This window comes from Mustela lutreola, chromosome 4 (genome assembly GCF_030435805.1).
Source record: "Mustela lutreola isolate mMusLut2 chromosome 4, mMusLut2.pri, whole genome shotgun sequence".
NCBI lineage: Eukaryota > Metazoa > Chordata > Mammalia > Carnivora > Mustelidae > Mustela > Mustela lutreola.
The window spans coordinates 158,485,889-158,509,061 of NC_081293.1; the positions used below are offsets into that span (position 1 = coordinate 158,485,889).

General features: G+C 42.4%; 2 protein-coding genes across 5 annotated transcripts in view; one reads left to right on the forward strand and one right to left on the reverse strand.

The window, feature by feature from the left end:
* The window catches only part of RP9 (RP9 pre-mRNA splicing factor), a 23,536-nt gene extending 2,773 nt beyond the window's left edge, over positions 1–20,763 (reverse strand). Inside the window, exons 1-5 of one of the 2 annotated variants that reach the window (XM_059171533.1) lie at positions 20,524–20,763; positions 19,935–19,982; positions 5,283–5,313; positions 4,031–4,160; positions 569–660 (exon numbers count right to left, since the gene is read on the reverse strand). In XM_059171533.1, the coding sequence (XP_059027516.1) occupies positions 569–660; positions 4,031–4,160; positions 5,283–5,313; positions 19,935–19,975 (294 nt within the window). In that variant the 5' untranslated portion in view covers positions 19,976–19,982; positions 20,524–20,763. Of the gene's footprint in view, positions 1–568; positions 661–4,030; positions 4,161–5,282; positions 5,314–15,937; positions 16,135–19,934; positions 19,983–20,523 lie in introns of those variants that run through there. The other variant, XM_059171532.1, reaches the window with a different exon arrangement.
* Positions 20,764–20,853: 90 nt separating this feature from the next.
* BBS9 (Bardet-Biedl syndrome 9) overlaps positions 20,854–23,173 on the forward strand; it is a 464,985-nt gene continuing 462,665 nt past the window's right edge. For 2 of the 3 annotated variants that reach the window (XM_059171518.1, XM_059171519.1), the window contains exon 1: positions 20,854–21,600. The gene's annotated coding sequence lies outside the window, so the exon portion shown is untranslated. The remainder of the gene's footprint in view (positions 21,601–23,173) is intronic. The other variant, XM_059171516.1, reaches the window with a different exon arrangement.

Sequence of the window (23,173 nt, forward strand, 5' to 3'; positions counted from 1 at the left end):
AGTTTTTCAAAGTTTTCAAATATTTGTGGACTCTGGTTTGATATATGGTGATAATGCCAATCTCTCTGGTAACAGCATAGTTAAGCTGACTGAAACAGTGACCGAATGGTGAGTTAACAACCCTGGGAGGTGACTGTGAAAATAAAGTGGGGAAATGACATCTGTTTTACTGTCATGCAAAGAGGATATATCATTTATACATACATATCTAGTTTATAACAGATATTTTAATCTTTACACAAAGACCGGACTAGAACACTATTTTAGTAATGAAACAAGATTTTTTAAAATTTAAGTAAAAAGTCACGGAATATATAACAATGCCTTTCAGAAAACAAAATCATTGTTCCCAAGGCATAAGGAAATAACACTTTAATAAAAATTAATTTTTTGCTAATGAGCTAATCTGTCACACAAAGTCAGTTTAACAGAGTTAATACCAGATACTTTGGGCAAAAGGCCCTGGGGAATGTATTTCATGTTAACCTGCTTTTTACTGATTAATGCTTGAGTCACAGATATTCACCACCTCTGGCAAATGTAAAGTGAAACTCTGGGTTTTACTTACTACTCTGAACTGTTCTAACTTTTGGTTGCCTTTGATAAAGAAAGGGCATTCTTTGTCGCCTGTTCGGTGACCATACCGTTTACAACGCCAACCTAAAAACAAAGAAAAGGGATATATTTCTGTAAGATGATGTAGTTTTACTTAATCAAGATAAAGTATCAGATCATATTAAAGATATTCTTCATTAGATTTCAATTTCCAAAGCAAATGCAATTAGTGGATGAACCATGTAAGACACCAGAAAACATAAATCAGTTGTTTCCTCAAGCATCCTTTAATCTTGGGTTTTAGAAATAAGCCAAGTAGTTACTGAGCAATCCTGTGCAAAAAATCAAAGTGTGATCTTTTTTTTTTTAAATAGTGTATTTTGGCTTGAACTGTGTTGCCCCCTCTATCCTGTCCCCATTATGCTGAATGTCCTAATCCCTTGTACCTCAGAATGTGACCTCATTGTGAGATAGGATCTTTGGATAGGCCTGGGACAGATTCTTCCCTCACAGTCCTCAGAAGGAGCCAAACTGCTCAGACCCTGATTTTTGACTGAAAGCCTTCAGAACTCTGAGACAATATGCTTCTGTTGTTTAAATCACCTGAAAGTGTCTTCCTAAATGAAAAAGGTGAAAAAACAAATAGAAAACAATAATTTGGAAGAAATAAAAACATTAAGGACAAGAAAAAATTAACATCCTTAGAGAACATTTTGCAACAATTAAAGAATAAAAAATTGGGGCGCCTGGGTGGCTCAGTGGGTTAAAGCCTCTGCTTTCGGCTCGGATCATGGTCCCAGGATCCTGGGATCGAGCCCCACATCGGGCTCTCTGCTCTGCGGGGAGCCTGCTTCCTTCTCTCTCTCTGCCTGCCTCTCTGCCTACTTGCGATCTCTGTCAAATAAATAAATAAAATATTTAAAAAAAAAAAAAAAAAAAAAAAAAAAAAAAAAAAAAAAAAAAAGAATAAAAAATCATAGAAGAAAAAAGAGCTTTTGGAATTGAAATAAAAAACTTAATCAAAGGATTGGAAGCTACCTTGATGAAATAGTCTAGAGAGCAGAAAACAAAACAGGAGAGAAAAGATCAGAAATTAGAAAATCGATCTAAGAAGTCCTTCATCTGAATAACAGAACTGAAAACAGAGGGGAGGAAATAATCAATGAAACAGTTTGTGAAATTTCAGAACACTGGGAATAAGATGATTTCATAAGCTTCTAGGGAGGAAGAATAAAACACCAAAGACAACAAAAAAGCAGGTTACATCAAAGCATCCAGAATCTTAATTACTTTGGACTTGTCAATAGCAATTCTACAAATGAGAAGGCAATGGAGCAATGCCTTAAAAATTCTGAAGGAAGTTTGTTTTTAACAGAATTCTAACTAAATAGCAAACTAAAAATACAAAATAGAGATATTTCCAGAAAAATATAGTCTTGAAAATTTTATCTTCCATAAACCCATTTCTCAGCTGCTGGAGAATGTGTTCTACCACAGAAAGAGAATATAACAAAAAAGACCCAAGATACAGCAAATAGGAGATTAAACACAAGAGGGATGTTAAGGGAAACTGAAGAGTGAATGGTGACAAAAGGTCCCTGGGTGATAGCACGGGGAACAAATCTCTTCAGGAGGAAAAAAACCCAACAGAATACCTTAAGCATCTGAAGGAGTTGAATTAGAAATCAGTACACAGAAAAAAGCAAAAACAAGAACAACAAAAAGACAACTATTAATTGCAGGGCAAAGAAAACATGCAGAATGTATGAAAGTACATAATGGTTTAGTATATAAAGTACACAGTGGTTTAGTGTATAAAGTACATAGTGGTTTAGTATATAAAGTACATAGTGGTTGAGTATATGATTCAATTCTGAAGATAATCATAATTAAATTTACACAAAAGATTTAACTAAATTATGATAATAAGGTATTGGGAAAATGGGGGACAGAAAGAATATGTATGAGGTGGGATGGAGGCACATAAAAAAGAGCTGAAAATCTGAGGCACCTGGGTGGCTCAGTGGGCTAAACCTCTGCCTTCTGCTCAGGTCATGATCTCAGGGTCCTCGGATTACACCCCACATCTCTGCTCAGCAGGGAGACTGCTTCCCTGTCTTTCTCTGCCTGCCACTCTGTCTACTTGTGATCTCTCTCTCTGTCAAATAAATAAAACCTTAAAAAAAAAAAAAAGCTGAAAATCTCGAGTAAGAAGTCAACAGTTAATGAAGAAACCTAAAAAATCGAGAGGCAAGATATAACCCTGTCTTAGATACATGGAGATAAACTACAAAATATTTTTTTAAAGTTTTATTTAAGTAATCTCAACACCCCATGTGGGGCTTGAACCATGACCCTGAGATCAAGAGTTTCGTGCTCCTCTGACTGAGCCAGCCAGGTGTCCCCAAAATAATCTTCTTCTTTTTTAAGGTCTTATTTATTTATTTGTCAGAGAGAGAGAGTGAACAAGCTGGGGGAGCATTAGGCAGAAAGAGGGAGAAGCAGGCCCCTGGCTGAGCAGGGAGCCTGATGTGGGACTTGATCCCAGAACTCTGGGATCATGACTTGTGCCAAAGGCAGATGCATAACTGACTAAGACATCCAAGTATCCCCAAAATAATATTCTTTTTAAAAAAAAATATATTTTATTTATTTATTTGGCAGACAGCACAAGTGGGCAAAGAGGCAGGCAGGGGGTGGGGGCCGGGGGAAGCAGGCTCCCCGCTGAGCAGAGGGCTCAATCTCAGGACCCTGAGATCATGACTTGAGCTAAAGGCAGAGGCTTAGCCCACTGAGCCACCCAAGCACTCCATAAAAATAATATTCTTTAGAGAGGTCTACATGGTTACCCGTAGGGTAAGGCGAATAGGGGAAAGGGACTAGGAACTGCTATTTTAATTATGTCCAAGAAAAATCTTTATACAAATATCCTTAAAAGGCAGCAGTACTCTTTTTCAAATATTAAATACCACATAAGGTGGATGAAGGTGTTGCGGCCCTGGTGGGGTGGGGGCGTGCATGAACACACTGTTCTGGACTCATCCTCTGGGCTCACAGCTCTTTTCAGGTTACATGGTTGAAACCTTAACACCACTGGTGTGGGGGTGTGGTGGTGAATGATGATGCAAGACCCAAAGGTCCCTTGTCCTTCCTGGCATTTCTACTACGGAATATCCTTTTTGTTACTGGAGTATTGCCGAAGAGTGAACTCCAAAGGCAGCTGTGGTCCTGTGGGTGACCACTGCCCTTGGAGTCAGAAGCCCTGGAGTTAAAGCTCTCCTCTACTTCTTAGCTCAGACTACTAACACATATGTAAGATCGGCTTCCTTAACTATAAAAAAAAGATTATGCCTTGACTTAACAGGGCTGCGGTGACAACAAATTAAACAACAAAAAAGTAAACACGCTTTGTAAATCGTGGTGTATAACTTGCGTGTACAGAAGAGTACAACTCTTGCAACTCTCCTGTACTCACACTGCATAACTTTGACTTCTTTCCCCAGTGGCATCCAAAGTCCTTTCGTTGGTGCGTGAGCCAGAAATTCCCTGGCATGTTCATTGCCTGGCACATCTGGTATACAGTCTTCTGGCTTAGTCTCATCTTCCTAAAAAACGAAACAGCATGTACACGACATGGCAAAAAAGCCCAGGAATTCTCTCCTACCTGCTTCAGAACACAGAACTGCCTGGCTTTCTCATGGGCTGGACATGCCCATGTCATCCTAAGTCACCCTCTCAAGTACTAAAAGAAAGACAAATTATATTTGATAGGAAAACCAGAAATAAATGTACCAGAAGAACTATCCCATGAAAATGATATAGCTACTCTAAGAGAGAGATTACTAGTATTGTTCACTTAGGAATGATTTGTGGGCTCCAAATCCTAATTCTAGATTACAAAAATTAGATTCACAAACTTTTCTGCTACCTTAAAAGCCTTGTGGAATGAAGCAAAGTATAGAGTTAAACATTTCCTAAAATAATAAAAATAACATGTTAAACTAAAAACAATTATTTTCCCTTGGAAACCACTGTTACTTTTACAATCTCATACCTGCTATATTTATGAAGTGTGTTTTATCACCAAATAACTTTGTCACACAATAAAGGTTTTTTTTTTAACCATCTGATTTTTTTAGTTCCCATGAATATTAAATTTATAATAAAAGGGTTTGTAATAATCTTTTCTTTTCACTGAATGTGAGCATGCAGAAAGCTGTTCTAGCCTCCATGGAGGCCTCTAGGTCTCCCTCCTGCAGAGAGACTGGACTCTAGGGCCAGGTGCTGCCAGGGGTGGAGGTGGACAGGGGGATGTCCTGCACCAGGGGCTGGACCAGAAGACCTTCCAGTTTCCCCAGAGACTACTGTTCTCTGAGCTAATGATACTCAGGAAACCAGCAGCAAGTCAGAGAAGGAGCACAGCTGTGAGAAGATGTAGCCACAACGAGAGAGAGGGAGGGAGAAGGGGTCTGATCTCTGAGGAACATGTGGGCCTGCCACCGTTTCTTAGGGAACAGACACACGGCTGGTAACATTTCTACAAAGGCACAGGCTGCACACAGAAAGCCCCAAGTGTATGAACCGACTGGCATCTGCAGGACGAAGCAGGGTTCCATAAAAGGACGTTCAAAATCACATGCAACAAGTTTTCATAACAAGGTACTGAGCCTGAGCACTGAGTCAAATATGTCTAAGAGGATGACCAAAGGCACAAACTTCACACTGACCTTGATAAGCCCAGGAGGAGGTTTTTCATAACTAGAAATGAAAAGAAAAAAACATCATCAATCATGTTAACAGGAATGTAACACATTTTAGTGAGCAAAAAGCAACTGTAGGCCAAAATAAAAAGGATATTTTTAGTAAAACCTTAAAAGTACATTAAATCGAAAGCAGTTAATAAAATATGCCCAGCAGTCAGAGATCCCATATAAATAAACTGATGCTATACCACATCCTGCAGAGATCCAGAGCTGAAATTCACTGAGGTAATAACTAGGTGTCGGAGCACAGTGACTTTATTGTTGAAGAAGAGAAAGCAAGAGATTGCAGGGGAAATGTCCAAGAAGACCTGTGAGCTAATCATGGTTCCAAACTGTCACAGCTGTCAGGTTATTTACCTAGCAAAACATCCACTTACTCAACACTGAAGAGGCGCATGGTGGGGGGAAGGTTGAGAAATCTTTTCTAACTTGATTGGGGGCAGCATGGGGGCTGGGGGAGGCAGGAGCAAAGCTGGAGGAAGGGCCTATTGCAGGGGAAGGAAATGGGGTTGGGGTTGATCTGTCCTAGTGGCTTCCTCTCTCACTTCCCTGCAGCTCCTGGTTCAAATCCTGCCCACCCACCCTGCCTGCAGAGTCAACTGCTCCTCTGCTCTGATAGCCTCGGACCCCTGCACGGTACCTGGACGACAGACAGCATTTAGTAAGACTGCTGCTAGAGTAAGCAGATGTATGATGTGTGGGAATGTACTTTTCTTTCGAGTTCTCAGTACCCCTTCAAGATTCCTAAGGGAACATACATTATGCCTATGCTCCCAATTCATTTTCACTTCCCAACACTCTGCTGGAATTGTCCTTAAGGATTCTGGATTTCAAATCTGGAAAATCAGCACCAAATACTCATGTACATTAAAAAATTTTTTTTTTTGAATTGGGCTATAATTTACAGGTAACATTATTACTTTTAGGTGTAATCATACTCATTTTTAAGTACTATCACACTATTGGGTATCAAACATAATGGATCCCTCTATCCAACTTGATATTTTCCTCCTAAAAAAAAAAAGAACAGGTACAATAGGGGAAACTAAACTTAATTCTCAGGAAATACTGAAGGTTCACCTTGAAAGCTTACTCATTACAGAAGTAACTAATCAACAATTATGCCAGGCATAGTGCTAAGTATCAGAAGAGAGAACTAAGGCTATAGAAAACTTGCTGTTGTCCAAAATCCCTAGGAAGAGTGAGGCAGTGTACTCCCCAATCCATGGATTTATTTCCCTTGAATAAAGAACATCAAACTCATTATTACATCACATTATTTTCGTTATTTGACTCTTTTTATAACTGTGCAACTGTTTTGCTTTGAGTTTTTGGAGTGGAGAACCCTACATTCCAGCTGTAACATTTTCCAGTTAGAAATGAATGGGCTCTGGGGGTGTTAAAAAGAAAACCATAGGCCCCAAATGGAGCCACTTAGGCCATGTCACCAAACTGGGCCTTAATATATATATTCTAATTACAGTTTTAAACCCCCCCCCCATAATGGTAGTCTTAACCCTCAGCAGGAATTTTCTTATCAGTACCAATAAACTAATCTGTTACATGGGTCCCCTTGATCCCTCCCCCAAAAGAAGAGGTGATCTGCATGATAAGACTCCCTGCTCTTCCACCTAAGGGAAAGTGAGCTTGCCTGGAACAATCCTTTCTTTTCTTTTGCTACTAAGTTCATTTACCATCCTGCTTACAGAAATCTTCCATTTTCTATGACTCTTTAGAGCATCTCTCTGCTTGCTAGATGGGATGCTGCTGGATTCATGAATCAATTAATAAAGCCAATTAGATCTTCAAATCTATTAGGTTGAATTTTTGTTAGCACAGGTAAAAAGTTTTTTGGTTTGAATTCTGATTCATTCTCACTGTTGTGTACTTTGGACAAGTTCTTTAATCTTTCAGAGCCTCAATTTCCTCAGTGATGAATAGGTCACAGCAAACGTCTCTTTCATCTCTGGAAAAGAACTTCACAATGCAGGCTTCTGCTCCTTCTGTTAAAAGCAAGTCATTGCTCTCTGCAGCGTTATGAGGTAGCTCAGAACCAGAGCACTAGCATGACAAAGGCCTAGATGTGGACCAGCAGAGGAGCCTGGCCTTCCCAAGTAAGTCTTCACATCTTTTTATAGATCTGCAGCTTTACAGGGATTTGCCAGCTGCTCCTAAGTGGAGGTGGGTAGAGAACTGGCAGCAGACTTCCCACAGACACCATCCCCAGCTGAGCTTACTGCCTTTCTAGGCCATGGGACTCAGGAGACTCCTCTTTCATATCACTGCCTTTTCCCCCATGTACGTGGGGCATTAGAATTCAGCCAAGTCTATCCCCATTCTCTTGTGAGGCTCATGAAATATGCCTTATTACAGGTATTAAACTATCATGTTAAAGTCTCAGAATAAGGAAGGGCAGGCCAGGGACTCTTGACATCTTTTTTTCTCCAACATCAGTTCCAACATTTTTCCTCATTGATTCCAACAATTGGAAGCTACACCAATTAAGAGGCCGAATTGGGACAATCACCCAGATCTTGTGACATCTGGAGTTCTTTCACTGAGCTGCAACCCCTGTTCTAAGTCAGCAATGCATTTCTTATATTAGTAACTGTTCATGGGTTAAATAAATTGTGTAAGGGCACATAGCCAGCCCAGTGAGCCACTGTGCTCACTTGTCCATGACTTTTAGTACATGTTTAGCTGAATCCAGTAATTATTCTAGCACTATGTTTGCCACTAGAAAGCAGAGGACTCCAGGAACACTTTAAATTTGGAGCCTGAATACAGTTTAGTTTGGGCACAAATACTGTTGTAAATCTAGTTTTCCCTAAAAATTCCCCGCCCAACATTGCTCATTTATCCTTTTTATTTATTGCAATAAAATTTATATACCATATACTTCCCTCTGTTTTGACAATACCCTCCCCAACCCAGTGCAAAATACTATGAGGCTAGAGGGAGGTAATAACAAGGACAATGACCTCATGCCCTCTCTGAGGCAGGGGTGGGTTGAGTGTGTGCAGATATTAAATGCATACATGTTTGGTTGTTGATACTGGGAATCCATGCAGCTGCAGATAATTCTAAGGAGGTTTTGAGGGGAAATGTCAAGTGAGGAATCAGCATCTATCTGAGCCAGGCCCTGACATTCACCAAGTTAATGTAAAACAGAGTTACAGTGTTTTTGTTTTTGTTTTTTAAGATTTTATTTATTTATTTGACAGAGATCACAAATAGGCAGAGAGGTAGGCAGAGAGAAAGAGGGTAAAGCACGGAGCCTGATATGGGACTCAATCCCAGGACCCTCAGATCATGACCTAAGTCAAAGGCAGAGGCTTAACCCCGCTGAGCTACTCAGGTGCCCCCCCGCTACAGGGTTTTTAATCACAGATTTTAGCAAGGACAAGCCTCTATCATCTGGTTTGCAGACCAGGAATCACTTTGTTACAGCAGAAGACTTCCCCTGTCTATGCTCAGTGGCACCCAGGCACCAGACTGGCTAGGCCCTCCTTATTTCTGGCCAGGGACTGAACTGAGAGAGACCCAGAAAGCCAGAGAGGCAGGAAGCAAATTCTGAGGCTGGGTGTCTGTGTACTCAAAGAGTATTTCAAACTCTTTAAGATATTTATACCTCTTCTATAAGGAGTAATACATAAGCCTTTCAGTTCAGATCTGTGCCTTAACCTTGTAAACCTCCAGGGAAGGACTCATTTTAATGCTTCAGAATGGCTGCAAATTATAGAAACACTTAATGATTTAATATTTTCTTTTCCTGACCCTCTTTTTATGCACCAGCTTTAAAGACCCTTCAGAACAGATGAACTATTGGAGGTTACAGGAGTTGTGAGAACAGACCAAGGGAAAAGTGAAATGTTTTTCTTTGGCCCTTCTCTTAAGATGTGAAAGAAAACAACTTTAGTGGGTATGATATTGAAACTTATAATAAGAAATATATATTTGGTCTTCACTGTTCTGGCACACAGTTCCTAAAAACCTTGTAATTTCCTGTATAAAGGCTATAGGAGCATCTTTTCTTATAATATTTAGTTTTGTTCCTAGTTCCTGAAATAGGTCCAGAGCTATAAAGGTGAAAAGTTTTTATTCATAACAAACCCCTTTCAACTGAACTGTTTATGTGAATGAGGTGACTTTTGCAAACCTCCTAAAGATGAGGCCTGCTTGCCAGGGGAACCAATTCTGTGATAAGAGGGTTGGAACTTTCAGCTCTACCTCCAGGGAGATTGAATTAATCACCAATGGCCACTGATTAATCAATAATGCTAATGTAATGAAGACTCTATTTAAAAAAACAAAAAACAAACAACCCAGGGGTGCCTGGGTGGCTTAGTTAGTTAAGCGTCTGCCTTCAGTTCAAGTCATGATCCCCAGGGTCCTGGGATTGAGCCCCAGGTAAGGCTCCTCACCGAGCAGGGAGCCTGCTTCTCCTCCTCCTGCTTGTGCTCTCTCTTGCTGTCTCTGTCTCAAATAAATAAAATCTTAAAAAGACAAAACAAGAACAACAAAAACCAAAAGCCCAAAAATGGATTTCAGAGATTTCAAGTTTGAACAGTTGGAGGTGTGGCATATCGGAAGAGGACATGGAAATTCCCTGCCCCTTCCCACACACCTTACCCTACATATCTGCTTCATCTGGCTGCTCCTGAGCTATAACCTTTTATAATATATCAGTAATCAAGTAAATAAAAATGTTTTCCTGAGTTCTATGACCTGCTCTAACAAATTAACCAAACTAGAGGGGGGTGCTGGGGGAACCTCTGCTGTACAGAACCTCTGCTGTACAGAGGTGGTTAGAAGCAACATAGACTTGTGACTGGCACCTAAAGCGTGTGCACAGGGACAGTCTTATGAGATTGAGCCCTTCACCTGAAGGTTCTGACACTGACTTCAGCTAGACAATGTCGGAATTAAATCTGTAAGATGTGTACTTGGTGTCCTCTGAGAAAAAGGAAAATTTCTTGGTGGTGTTGGAAAACTCCCACACAGAGTAGTGCTCTGAGTGTAGTATGAGTGCAGAAAAGGAAAACAGGAGTGTTTTTTCCCTTATAGCAGATTAAGGATGAGAAATGCCATGAATCATTACAGCAAAGAAAACTTCCCTTTGGCTTCATCTCTGGATGCTTCCAAATAAGGATTGTGATGGAGGCTTCTCCACTCTCATCCTCACCATTGTTAATCCAGAGTTCTTCTAAAGGGACAGAGGAGGACTTAGTCCTTGAAGAAGACTTAGTCCCTCAAGTTGTTTTGGGTATAAACAGAATTAACTTTTTAGATATGATATTTCCAGAGCAAATACTTCCACTATTTTCCGGTGGAAAGCTGTGGCATGCCATATGCTTAGGCCTCTCTTTTAGCAAGAATAATGGAAATTTGCCTTTAGGAAGGTGCTACAGTCCCCCATCAGCCATTCATTAGAAACATTAATGCTATCCTTTATAGACTGGGACTTAAGGGACATTGGAAGGGAGGAGGTATCATCTTCATAAACATCCAGTAATCCAACAATACTTTCTTTGGTCACAGGAGGTGTACAAATAACATATGGCCAAACTAAAATCCACATTCCTAAAAAATATGTAAAAGTTTTTGCCTAAGTAGAAAAGGAATGTGATAAGAACTAACTACACATTTTGAAATCTGTTATTATTAGCAATGGATGTCTCTAAAAAGTCCACTTTACAACTGTTTCTTCAAATTTAAAGGAACATGGTTGATGTTTTTTCTGAGGGCTTGACAATTCTTTAGTTTATGTAACATGTCAAAAAAGATATCTCTTAAAGTCTAAAGTAATATTTAGCTATTAAAAACAACAGATCTTGGGGTGCCTGGCTGGCTCAGTTGGTAGAGCATATGGACTCATGATCTCAGGGTTTTGAGTTTGAGCCCCATGCTGGGTATAGAAATTACTTAAACGAACAAACAAATAAACAAAAAGCAACCAGACAAAAATGGGAGTGTGTTTATTATACAGTTGAGAGGTGTGCACTCTTTGTAGTTAATCCTTAGAAGTAAAAAAAAAAAAGTTCACGGAGGTTCATTATTTTGTACCATCTGTGAAGCCTTGCTAATATATTATTCAGATTATATTAAGTTTCTCTGAGCAGTATGAAGACCAAATTTAGATAAGAGAGCAGAAACTTTTATCTTCCCAACTGGGAAAGGGGAAAGAAATCTTTATTTTGCCAAGTACTTAAAAATACTCTTATATTCCTGAGTGCTGGCATAAGATTTCTTTTAGAAAAGTCCTTCATGTAAGCATACTCAATTCCAGTCGTTGTTGTTCCCATAGCTCACTCCTATGGGGTGGAAGGCAGAGATGAAACTGCCACATATATATATAGAATCTCCATTCTGTTATGTTGAGTAGACAAGGGACACTTGAATAATAGGGTTGGAGCATGGTTAGAGCACAGGGTGGGTGATTCAGATGCCTGTGGGGTCCTGGCAGGTATGGACAAAGGGTAAGAAAAGGTAAGGTCAAGTGTAAGAAGCTGACCAGAGGAGTATTAGGTGACCTACTGAAGGCAACCAGGGGGTAAAAGAATTTGAATTCAATTTTTAAAAAACCACTTTGAGGCTTCCCATTTTACATGGCTGGCTGGCTAACTTAGCTATTTGTCTTCCTTTTCATTGCAGTCTGATATCCCTACGGTGAGACTTACCAGTCAATAAACCAGCACTTTTGCATTCTCTCTCTCTCCCAACTGCTCCCTTCAAAATAGCTTTATAATGCTTCACTCTTAATGGGGGGAGATCCAAGGATCCCTGAACATTAGGAAAAAACCTCGCAGTAAAAGAAATCACAGAAAAAGGCAAGAAGAAACAGACAACAAAGAAGAAAGTAAATGGAAAAAGAAAAAATGAGTATCCTCAAAGATCATAGATTTGTTATTGAGGAAACAATAGAATGCTATGAGAAAAAGAATTCCCAGAACAAGAAACTCTTCAAAGTTAAAAATCAAAACTTAAAAGTACAATGGTGGAAGGATTAGAAACTAAATCTTATAGAAAGTAGAATGAAGGGGCATATGGGTGGCTCAGTCGTTAGGCGTCTGCCTTCAGCTTAGGTCATGGTCCCAGTGTCCTGGGATCCAGCCCCATATTGGGCTCCCTGGTCAGTGGGAGTTTGCTTCTCCCTCTTCAGCCCCCTGTGCTCGTGTTTCCTTTCTTGCTATCTTTCTGTCACAAATGAATAAAATCTTAAAAAAAAAAAAAAAAAAAGTAGAATGAAAAGAGGATCACAGTAGTCTAAAAGTAAGAAAAAGCAAAATGAAGGAAAGGAAATTAAAACACAGATCATATATGAATATTAAATACCACGAAGTATCGAGAAAATTAAAAAAAAATATGAAATCTGGTGAGAAGAAGTTCACATCATGAAACTGCAAGGGACACCTGGGTAGCTCAGTTGATTAAGTGTCTGACTCTTGATTTCAGCTCAGGTCATGATCTCAGGGTTGTGAGACTGAGCCCTACATCCGGGGTCCCCACTTAGTGTGGAGTCTGCTGGAGATTCTCTTCCTCTTCCACTCCCTCCATGCATGCTCTCTCTCTAAAATAAATAAATAAATCTTAAAAAAAAAAAAAAAACCCTGCAAAATACTAAATATAAAGGATTCTTTAAAGTTTGCAAAATGGGAGCAAGAACAATTTCTTTACAAAAGAAAAGGAATCAGAATGGCATCAGATTTCTCTGCAATACTGGGAGCTAGGAAATGGTGGCATACCACCTTTAAAAGCAAGTGAAAATAATTTCTAGCCTAGAATTCTATACTTAGCCCATCTAACTTTCATGTTTGAGGGTAGGATAAAGGCATTTTCAGATATGTAAAGACTCAACAAATTTACCCCAGTGCATTTTTAAAAAAATATTTTACCCATTTATTTGTCAGAGAGAGAGAAAAAACAAGCACAAGTAGGGGGAGCAGCAAGCAGAAGGAGATGCGGGACTCCATCCCAGGACCCTGGGGTTGTGACCCGAGCCAAAGGCAGACCCAGCACCCTGGCCCAATGCACTTTTTATAGTAAATAACATAATATACTTGAACAAAATGAGGTAAAGAAAGAAAGGAAGACACAGGGTCTAGAAATGGGGTCCAAGACCGAAGAGTGATGAAGGCAGTTTTACACCAGGGCTAGAATGTAACCAAAGTGTACTGGAGAACAGAAGGAAGATTCTGTTTTAAAAATGAACAGATTGATGGCTGTCTGATATGTAGGAACATGTAGAAAAAGTACTCTTAGCTTTTAAAGCCTTTCAAATAAAATTAGCTGCAGGTAATAGGAAGTTCAGGCAAATGAAAAAAATCGAGGCGCAGGGCGCCTGGGCGGTTCAGTGGATTAAGGCTTTGCCTTGGGCTTAGGTCATGGTCTCAGGGTCCTGGGATCAAGTCCTGCATTGGGCTCTCTGCTCAGCAAGGAGCCTGCTTCCCCTCTCTTTCTGCCTCTCTGCCTACTTGTGCTCTCTGTCAAATAAATAAATAAAATCTTAAAAAAAATCGAGGTGCTTATTAACTAGATGAAAAACAACAATTGTGCTAGAAATCAAAACAAATCACAAAACATCTTTTGGTGCAAACGTAAACAATACCGAATAGTTAAAATAATGTTAATACCAACTATTGAGTTAACAAAAATTATAAGGGAGCTATATTAGAAGGATGGATGTAAGAATGGTAGGGAAAGAAAACTAAAACCTCATGTATGTGACATGAGGTTTACAGGTAATGGTTATTGTTCAATCTAAAAAAGCAGCTTAAGCGGGGCGCCTGGGTGGCTCAGTGGGTTACGACGCTGCCTTTGGCTCAGGTCATGATCTCAGGGTCCTGGGTTCGAGTCCCGCGTCGGGCTCTCTGCTCAGCAGGGAGCCTGCTTCCTTCTCTCTCTCTCTCTGCCTGCCTCTCAGTGTACTTGTGATTTCTCTCTGTCAAATAAATAAAATCTTTAAAAAAAAAATAAAATAAAAAAGCAGCTTAAGCATATAATTTGGAAATAAGTAGTTAAGTCCTAGAAGAAAAAAACTGTTTCCTTATTGTAAACTTGGTTGGAGGGAGGGTTGAAGGGAGTGTATGGGTGACTACAGAACAGGGATGTGAACCACTACTTTTTGAAATTAGTGCCTTAGTACTATTTGATGTTTAAATTAAAGTATTACTCTAACAATAAAAGTCCCTGAATTAGCCAAACCAAATATGTCAGCAGCCCAGAAAGTTTAAATCCCTGTAGTGGAAAAATCCCACTGATTCGGGAATCAGACACCTGAGTCCCTCTTTATTTTTGCTTGTTTACAGGTCAATGTATCCTTGATCAAGTTATTTAACTGCTGAACCTGCATTTCCTCATCTGCAAAAGGAGGTTATAATCTCTCTGACATCTATGAGTGCTCTGTGAGCTACAAAATAAATGTATAGTGTTAACCACTATCTGGTGTCCCACTGTTAAAGATACCCAGGGTCAGAGTGGGCTGTGTGAAGCTCAGGCTTGTACTAGGGAAAGATATTTGAACATCTGCATTGCATAGGACAGGACCACAGAGGGCCCAAAGGGGCCAGGACTGGGGGCACTAGCAATGTAGAGCCTGTATCCTGTAACCACTGCCTCACTGGGGTGAAATTCAGCTCAGGGGTCACACTGAAAAGAGCAGGCCAGCCTCCAACAGTGCAATGCATTTTGTGTTAAAGCTCCCAGGTTAATTATAAAGAATCTGAGTCCTTTGCGGATTATTCCTTACATCATAGCTTAGGTAATGCAAGTGCCTGAAATAGAATCGAAGAATGTATGGAAGAACTCCGTGAGCACCAATCTTACAAGTCTGCCAGCTAACTACAGAAAGACAGAATCATAGAAAAGAACTGAAAAGTCAGGACTCCACCTCCTACCTGAGGTTTCAGTCTCCTTTCCAATCCGCCCTCCTCCCGCGGCTTCCAGACTCTCTCCCTGATCCCGCTGGAGCTGGGGGCGCACCGCGCCCCTTTCGGTTGCTGACCAGCAACCCCAGGAGACTCTGGTCCTAATTCTTTTGGCTGAGCTGGAATTGGCCTCTTTGTAGCCCCCACCCGTCTTGCTGGTAAAAGCCCTAAGGACTAAAGAGAACAAGTCTCCACTCTTCCGTCTTTGGGATCTTTAGGGACAGGTCCGTCACCCCATTCTCCAGCCCTGCCCTCCCCACCGCACTAACGGTAGAGGACGGCGTGTTCTCTTCCCTTCTCAGCCGCAGATGAAGGGAATGGGGGGTTATCCGGTGCCCGGCGGGCCCCGTGAACCGACCACCCTGAAAGGGCAGGACGGCAGCGCTCACCGCACCTGCCGCGTGTTCAGTCCCCAATTCCCCACCCAGCGACCACGAAGTGCCGCACGGTCCTCAGCGCCATGCAGAGCCGCGGCCGCCCGACCTCCGGCGGGGAGTAAAGCCCGAGCTCCCCTGCCGGGCCAGGCCGCTCGGCGCGCCGGGGGAACGGCCCTTCCCTCCCCGCGGAGGCGCGACTGCAAGTCCGGGCGCCAGCGCCGCACGGGTCCCCGGGAACCCAGCCTCCCGCGCCCCCGCGGCGCCGGCTCACCGCGACCCAGCGCCTCTCGGAGGAGCGGGGGCGGCAGGAACTCACAAGGACTCCAGGTGCTTGAGCTGCTGCAGCTGCTGCGCGTCGTGCCGCCGCCGCTTCTGCTCCCGGCGCCGCTGCAGCTCCTGCTCGGCCGGCTCCCGCGGCCGCCGCACACCCCCGGCCCCTGCATCGTCGCGCCCCGGCCGGGACGACATCGCGGCCCGCCCGGTGAGGTGGCCCGGCGGCGCACCTCAGGCGGCTGAGGCGGCGAAGACGGCACTTCCTTCACGCCGCGGCCGGCCGGGCCCGCAGCGCCCCCTCCCGCCGCCCGCCCGAGTAGGGCCCGCTGTCCCCGCCGAAGCCTCGTGGTCCCCGCCTCCCGTCAGGCCTCCCCGCCGCCTCCCGTATAGTGGCCCCAAGTCCGCGCTGGGAGCTCCAGGCCCCGCCGCTAGGCCGACCGGGGTCGGAGCTCGCCCCCTAGCGGCGGCCGCGAGCTGGGCGGTGGAGGCCTGCGGGACGGCCGGGGAGCCCCGCCCCCTCGCGCGCGCCCCTCCCCTGGGAGGACCCGGGGACCCGAACCCGGAGGCTTTGCAGCCCCCCTGGCTAGACACTGGCTGTGCTACTTGGTGCTGGGATTCACCCAGCTTTGAAGAAAGTAAGACACCTCAGAGTAATTCTCTAATTTTCCAGCGCTTGGTTAAGACAGAGCCAGCCTGCAGTCTATCTTGACAAGGTTTGGGTGCCGCGCGGAAGGCTGTAGACACTGAGCGCTTTTTATGTGCTCGTCACTGAGCTGAGCCAGTAAGAAAAGTTGATTTAGGGGCGCCTGGGTGGCTTAGTGGGTTAAAGCCTCTGCCTTCGGCTCAGGTCATGGTCTCAAGCCCCTGGGATCAAGCCCCACATCGGGCTCTCTGCTCAGAAGGGAGGCTGCTTCCCTTCCTCTCTCTCTTTCTGCCTGTGTCTCTGTCTACTTGTGATCTTTCTCTCTCTGTGTCAAATAAATCAATAAATGATCTTTAAAAAAAAAGTTGATTTAATCTTTAAAAACTTACTAAGTGCTGTTATTACCTGTATGTATTACCCTTCTTTTATAGATAAGGAGGCCGAGAGAGTTAAATAGCATGCCCAAGGATGCAGCAGTAGAAGTCATGGAGCCAGGCTGCGAATTGTTAAAGTGCTTAACTAGGTTGTATTTTGTAAATGCATCTGATATGTGAAGTTCCGCTCACTATTTAGCTTTAACATAATGGAAGAAACCACAAAGAAGTAAAAGTAATAGGATAGGGAATATTCCCCTCAAATGTGGCATTCAATATGGTTAATACTTAAGGTATATAAGAAATTGCTTCGTATTTATTAGAGAAGATCCAAATGAAGGAATGCACAAGGGCTACGGACAGAAACACAGTACTACGGACAGAAACACAGTATTACACTGATATGTCCTAGAGCTTGGGAATTAGGTTCTCCCCCTGGAGGGAAGAACTGGTGCGTAAAACATCTAGTAGATGATGCAAGTTACTTCAACCAGTTAATGCCCCATAAATACCCTGGCTGTGAGGTGCTTAAATCTGGTTTTCTGGGTCTCCTAGAGGTTTGATGAACTACCTGATTCCATTAAAACTAGCTTTTGTTTAATCAGATAGAATGGATTCTGTTGTCTGTGACTAAAGAACTCTGTCAGAGACAATGGTTGCAAAGTTACTTTTTTAAAAGGATTTATTTATTTATTTGACACAGAGAGATTACAAGTAGAGCTGCAGAGAGAGATCACAAGTAGAGCTGCAGGCAGAGAGAGAGAAGCAGGCTCTCCACTGTGTGGGGAGCCTGATGCAGGGCTCGATCCCAGGACCCCAGGATCATGACCTGAGCAGAAGGCAGCCGCCTAACTGACTGAGCCACCCAGGTGCCCCAGTTTTGTTTTGTTTTTAAGGTTTTTATTTATTTGAAAGCAAGAGAGAGAGCGTGGCGGGGGTGGGGGTTTATAGAACCAAAGTGGGAGGGAGAAGCAGAAGCAGACTCCTGGCTCATGCAGCACTCCATCCCAAACCCCTGGGATTGTGACCTGAGCCAAAATCAAGTCGGTTGCCTAATAACTGAGCCACCCAGGTGCCCCACAAAGTTAGTGTTTAAAATAAATCTGGATGTCCTGATACTAAAGGAATATAATGGTAGTATAATTAATTATTTAGAAACATAAGGTTTTCTTCTTACACTTCAGAGCCTCTTACAGTTCTCACACATGAGAAGTGAAGATACTCAATAACTCAGTCTGTGAATGGTGAAGTTCTTGGTCCCAGCTTGTGTGCAAGTCCCTGCTACTGGTGTGATTCCATATATCTGAGCACTTTTTGTCTATGTTTGAGGTGAGCTTTCCTGGGTCCTGATAGTATCAGGGCCCATGGAGTCTCCTGAGCAAGAACCCACTCACTAATGGTCATAGGCCTCAGGCACCCAAGCTTTGCCAGCTGCCAAAGCCACCCCAGGAGGGAAGGAAGCATTCCAGTCATTTGGTTGGTGTGAGCCACTCAGATTTATCTCTGAACTAGGGAGTCGTCTGAACTCTGGGGAGAGCCAGAAGATGTAAGGTTATAAAGGTGAAGGAAAGAGCTAATAAAAATTTCAAAAACATTCATTTATTCATTCATCAAACACTGAATTAGACCTGCTGTGTGAATGTGTTCTGAGTCTGGAGGAGAAACCTGTCTCTGCCTTTGTGGAGCTTACATAAGAAAAATGTTGAACTGATAATTACCCATATCTTAAAATTTCAGTTATGATCAGTTCTATGGAAATATATAGGGGTACTTATTCTAGTGGTGGCCCACGAAGCCTTCCATGGGGAAGGGAAATATCAGCAGAGTAGAAGCTGGTGGAGCAAAGGAAAGTATCCCAAGAGGCAGAGTAGCTTGTGGAAAAGGGGCTTCATGTACAGAAGAAATTGAGAGAGAAGGCAAGTGTGGGGCTGAAGCCTGGGGAGCAAGAAGAGTGATGAAATGAGGCCGGAGAGGCAGACCGGACAAGACTTTCCAGGATCTTGTAGACCTTGTGAAGTACTGGATCTTATAGTAAGTGTGGTAGGAAGGTAATGAAGAAAACAAAGTTGAAAGAAGTCATTATTATACTGGAATTTTAAACATTTCTCTAGCTACCACGTGGTCCCATACTATGTGATGCTACACATATTCTGCAGCTATTGATGTGCCAAATATGCCTTTTTGACATTCATTCATTCTAGAAATATTGATTTGGACTGATAAATGCTATGTTCATGTTGTTCAAATTTGGGGTCAAGAGTCATTAGAGGATTGTGAAATCCACTCAGGGAATTGGCAGCAATATCATAAACCATGAAATAAAAAAGGAAAGAATAGAAAGTAGAAGTATCAGAGAGCATCACATGCAAATAAGTTAGGTATTATCTTTCCAAATTAATTTTGCCCTATGAGTTAAAGCAAAAAATAATTGAGATCTGTGTTGTGAATATTTAATGATCCAACATGCTTCATATAGTGTCTGGCACATATATTTATTGTGTACCTGGCTCAATAAATTATTGGCCTTTGTAACAGGTATAGTCCTTTATGTCTCTAATATGCATGAGGTTTAAAAAAAATAACATCTGTTGGGTGGGCAGTTCTGCTTTGGGGTTACTTGATGGATCTCTGCAGTTAGTTAACTCTGCTGGGTTTGGTTGGTCTAAAATGACCTTATTCATGTATCTAGAGGAGCAGTGGAGATGACCTGACATGTTTCTCTTCATTCAGCAAGCTTCTACAGGTCAGTCACATAGAAGTGGTTGCAGTATCTTCAAGAGAAGCATGTGAGGGAGAAGCACTTTTTGAAGCTTTGCTTTCATTATATTTACTAATGTTTCATTGACCAAAGCAAGTTAAATTTAGATTTAAGGGTAGAGCTACAAAGTCACATTGTAAAGAAATGGCCACACAAAGATGGAAAAAAACTACAGCTATTTTTTTTAAACTCTTGCACTCATTAGGAGGAATTATGGCACCCAGTTGTTGAAAATAAGCTTTTTATGCCAGAAATGATAAGTTACCTGAGGTTTCCCAGCAAATAGTATTCTTCACACTGTCCCATGCTGTCACTGAAATAGAATGAATTTGGATATCAACCCTTCCTCCTGTCACAAGGAATATGTTTTTTTAAAATTAAGTAGTTACATATCTTGGTGGGTTGAAATATAAATTGGTAGTTCAAGATAATTTTTTCTTTTTCCTTCTCTCTCTCTCTTTTCTTTTTAGTAGGCTCCATGTCCAGCATCGAGGCCAATATAGGACTTGAACTCATTCATTATACTCAGATCAAGACCTGAGCTTAGATACAGTCAGCTGCTTAACCAACTGAGCCACCCACGCACCCTCAAGGTAATTTTCACACAGTATTTTATTATATGATTTTAAAAAAATCTTTTATTCTAGGGGCACCCCTTTGGTTTTGAAAACAAAGATAAAAATTTAAAAAAACTGGCATTATTATTATGTTCAATTGTAAAATTGAACATTTACCTACCTATATGCCAGATAATCCACTCTAAGGTCTATGCTCAAGAAAGACTGCACAAGGGATCAGGAGCCATGTATAAAAACCTCAGAGCAGCACTTTTTCTCCTAGGAAAAGATAAGCACCTGGAAATTGTTCAAATGCTCCACCGCCTCCACGATGTTGGTCTTCCGCCCCTGTCTTCCTCTTCAAGGTGAATGTGTCCTGGGCCAGCACTACCCAGCCACCGGGCCTCGCACACTGGCTCTCGCTCCTGCCACCTGGCCACCGCCGCCTGGCCCATACCTTTGCCTCCTTGGCCTCCGAGCGGGAAAAGTAACTGTTTCTGAAGGATGGGAAGCGCGAGCCCGCGGAGGAGCGCGGACGCTCCGCCCCTCCTGAGCGAGCCTCGCCCCCGCGCGAAGCCCCACCCCGCGCGCTGACACGCGGGACGGGGATGGCGTGGGGGGGCGTGGTCTGCGTCCACAGCGGAGGCGGGAATCTGGTCTTCCTGGGACCCAATTTCTGAGGAACTGTCCAAGGACGGGAAAGGGAATGGTATTCATTATCTCTGTGCTAATGAGGACCAGGGAATGGTTCACTCCAGCCCTCTCCTTTAGAAATCTGATCCCGACCGGACCGAAGCAGGAAAAGTCTTCTCAGCCGCTCTGGACTACAATCCCCAGAAGGCGTCGGAGCTCGGCTGACTGACTTGCGCAGCGGCGTTCGTTGTAAAGTGCTATGACAACAGGGCGAAGACGGCTTGGAGTTAGGCGGGAGCGGGGAGTTGTCTCTTCCGCCGTTGCTGTCCTCTGTTTGCTACATCCCACTGATTGCCTCCCTCACCATTTCCTCCTCTTTGTGAGAAGCAGGACTTGCCGTTGTTGTGGCCTGCGTGGTCTCTTCCAAGGGATTGATGCCGTTTTCCCTGCGTGTCTACGGGGTTGACACAGAAAGGATGCAGGTTTACTCCTTGTGGGTGTCGCTCCAACTTTGTGGGGTTGGTGGTGCTCCCTGGTGAGGCTCTTTCTCTCCGTCTGGGACGTGGAACAAGTTGGAGCAGGGGAACGACAGGGAGTAGTGAAGCGAGGGGTTGCTTTGCTCCGCACCCTCCATTCTTGCTCTCGTCGTTTCAGCCCTGGGACCCTGGCAGGCGTTCTTCAAGGGAAATCTCCGGAGAGTTCGAGGAAAGGTGGCGCAGGACCCACCGGATTGAGCATCAGGTAAGAGTATGTCCGAAATTAAACACTGGGAGCGTAAATGCCCTTTCTGTGTTTTGTTTTGTGGGCAAGATCGATGCGCTGATGCCACGGAATGGTTTGGGGGGATATATTGGATGATACGTTTCTTAGGAATGATGTCTGCATTAAAAATAAAAACGCAACTAGGAGCACAAAGTGAAAATCTTGTGAACATTTTTGAGAAAGGCTGATAAATTTTTTTCAAGATTCCATTCAGGAATGTCACGTGGTGCACTAGGATCCTCTTCCCATGACACTTCAATAGGTCTTGTGAGCCAATGGTCAAAACAATTCTCAGCCTGTGACTGCAGTAGGATACATGCGTTAATACCCTCTAATTCTTGTAATAGGATTATTGCTTCTCCTTTTCTCTCTATATTGCAGACCACAGCAGTTTAGATACACTGAGCTGATTTTTATCAGCACTTCCTTTCCTTAATTAAATCCTACAATTGACTTCAATTTCCTGGAGAAATTAATAGTTTTGTTTTGTTTTTTTTTTTTGCCACCTCACTTTTACCGCATCACACACCTACACAACTTGAAGATGCTAGGAGGAAAACTATAGGTCGTAACTAAAGTTGTTAGAAATATGTAAAGAGAATAATTACAGGGATTTGTGTGTGTGTGTGTGTGTGTGTGTGTGAATAGATTAAATCCTTATTTAGAAGAACTTTAAAAACTTGCAAATAATTTATAAATTGAGTTTAAGGAATTTTTCGTTTTGTGGAATTGTGTGTAATTGCTCTTAAAGTACATCCACACACTTATATTTTTGGTACAAGTTCTTGGTGGAAACATTTATTGAAGGGGAAAAAATCCTATATCATAGTATATAGTAGTTGTTAATGTTACATATTTTGATGTATCTAGCAAGTCTCATCCCTCAGAATAAAGACTTTCAAATATTTCTCAAAAATTATTGAAACAAAAAAAAATTTTGAAATACATGATGTTATTATAAAACATCCATGTCAATTATCATTTCAGTGAAAGATTACTGTCATTTTAAATTTTTAAACATTTAAAAAAAGATTTTATTTATTTATTTGACAGGTAGAGATCATAAGTAGGCAGAGAGGCAGGCAGAGAGAGAGGAAGGGATGCAGGCTCCCTACTGAGCAGAGAGCCCGATGTGGTCCTTGATCCCAGGACCCTGAGATCATGACCTGAGCCGAAGCCAGAGGCTTAACCCACTGAGCTACCCAGGTGCCCCTGTCATTTAAAAAAAAATGTTCTGTTTAAATATTCAATCCAGAAGTTCAGACTGGCATGGTTCAGAGTACATTCCACCACCACCACTTCTATTACTACTACTAAGTTACTAATGACATTTATTTGACACTTAAATTGAGTACATCCTATGGTTAAGCAGTTACATGTGTTAGGCTATTTATCTTACCACCCCCCAGAACAATTAGGAGATTAGAAGGTGAGGGACTTGTTTAAAGTCACTCTTCTGACAAATGGAATGGAAAAGGGAACCCAGATATGTTTTAACTCCCTCTCCTATGCTCTTTTATTGAAAATTTTAATACTAATTGCTTATAATATT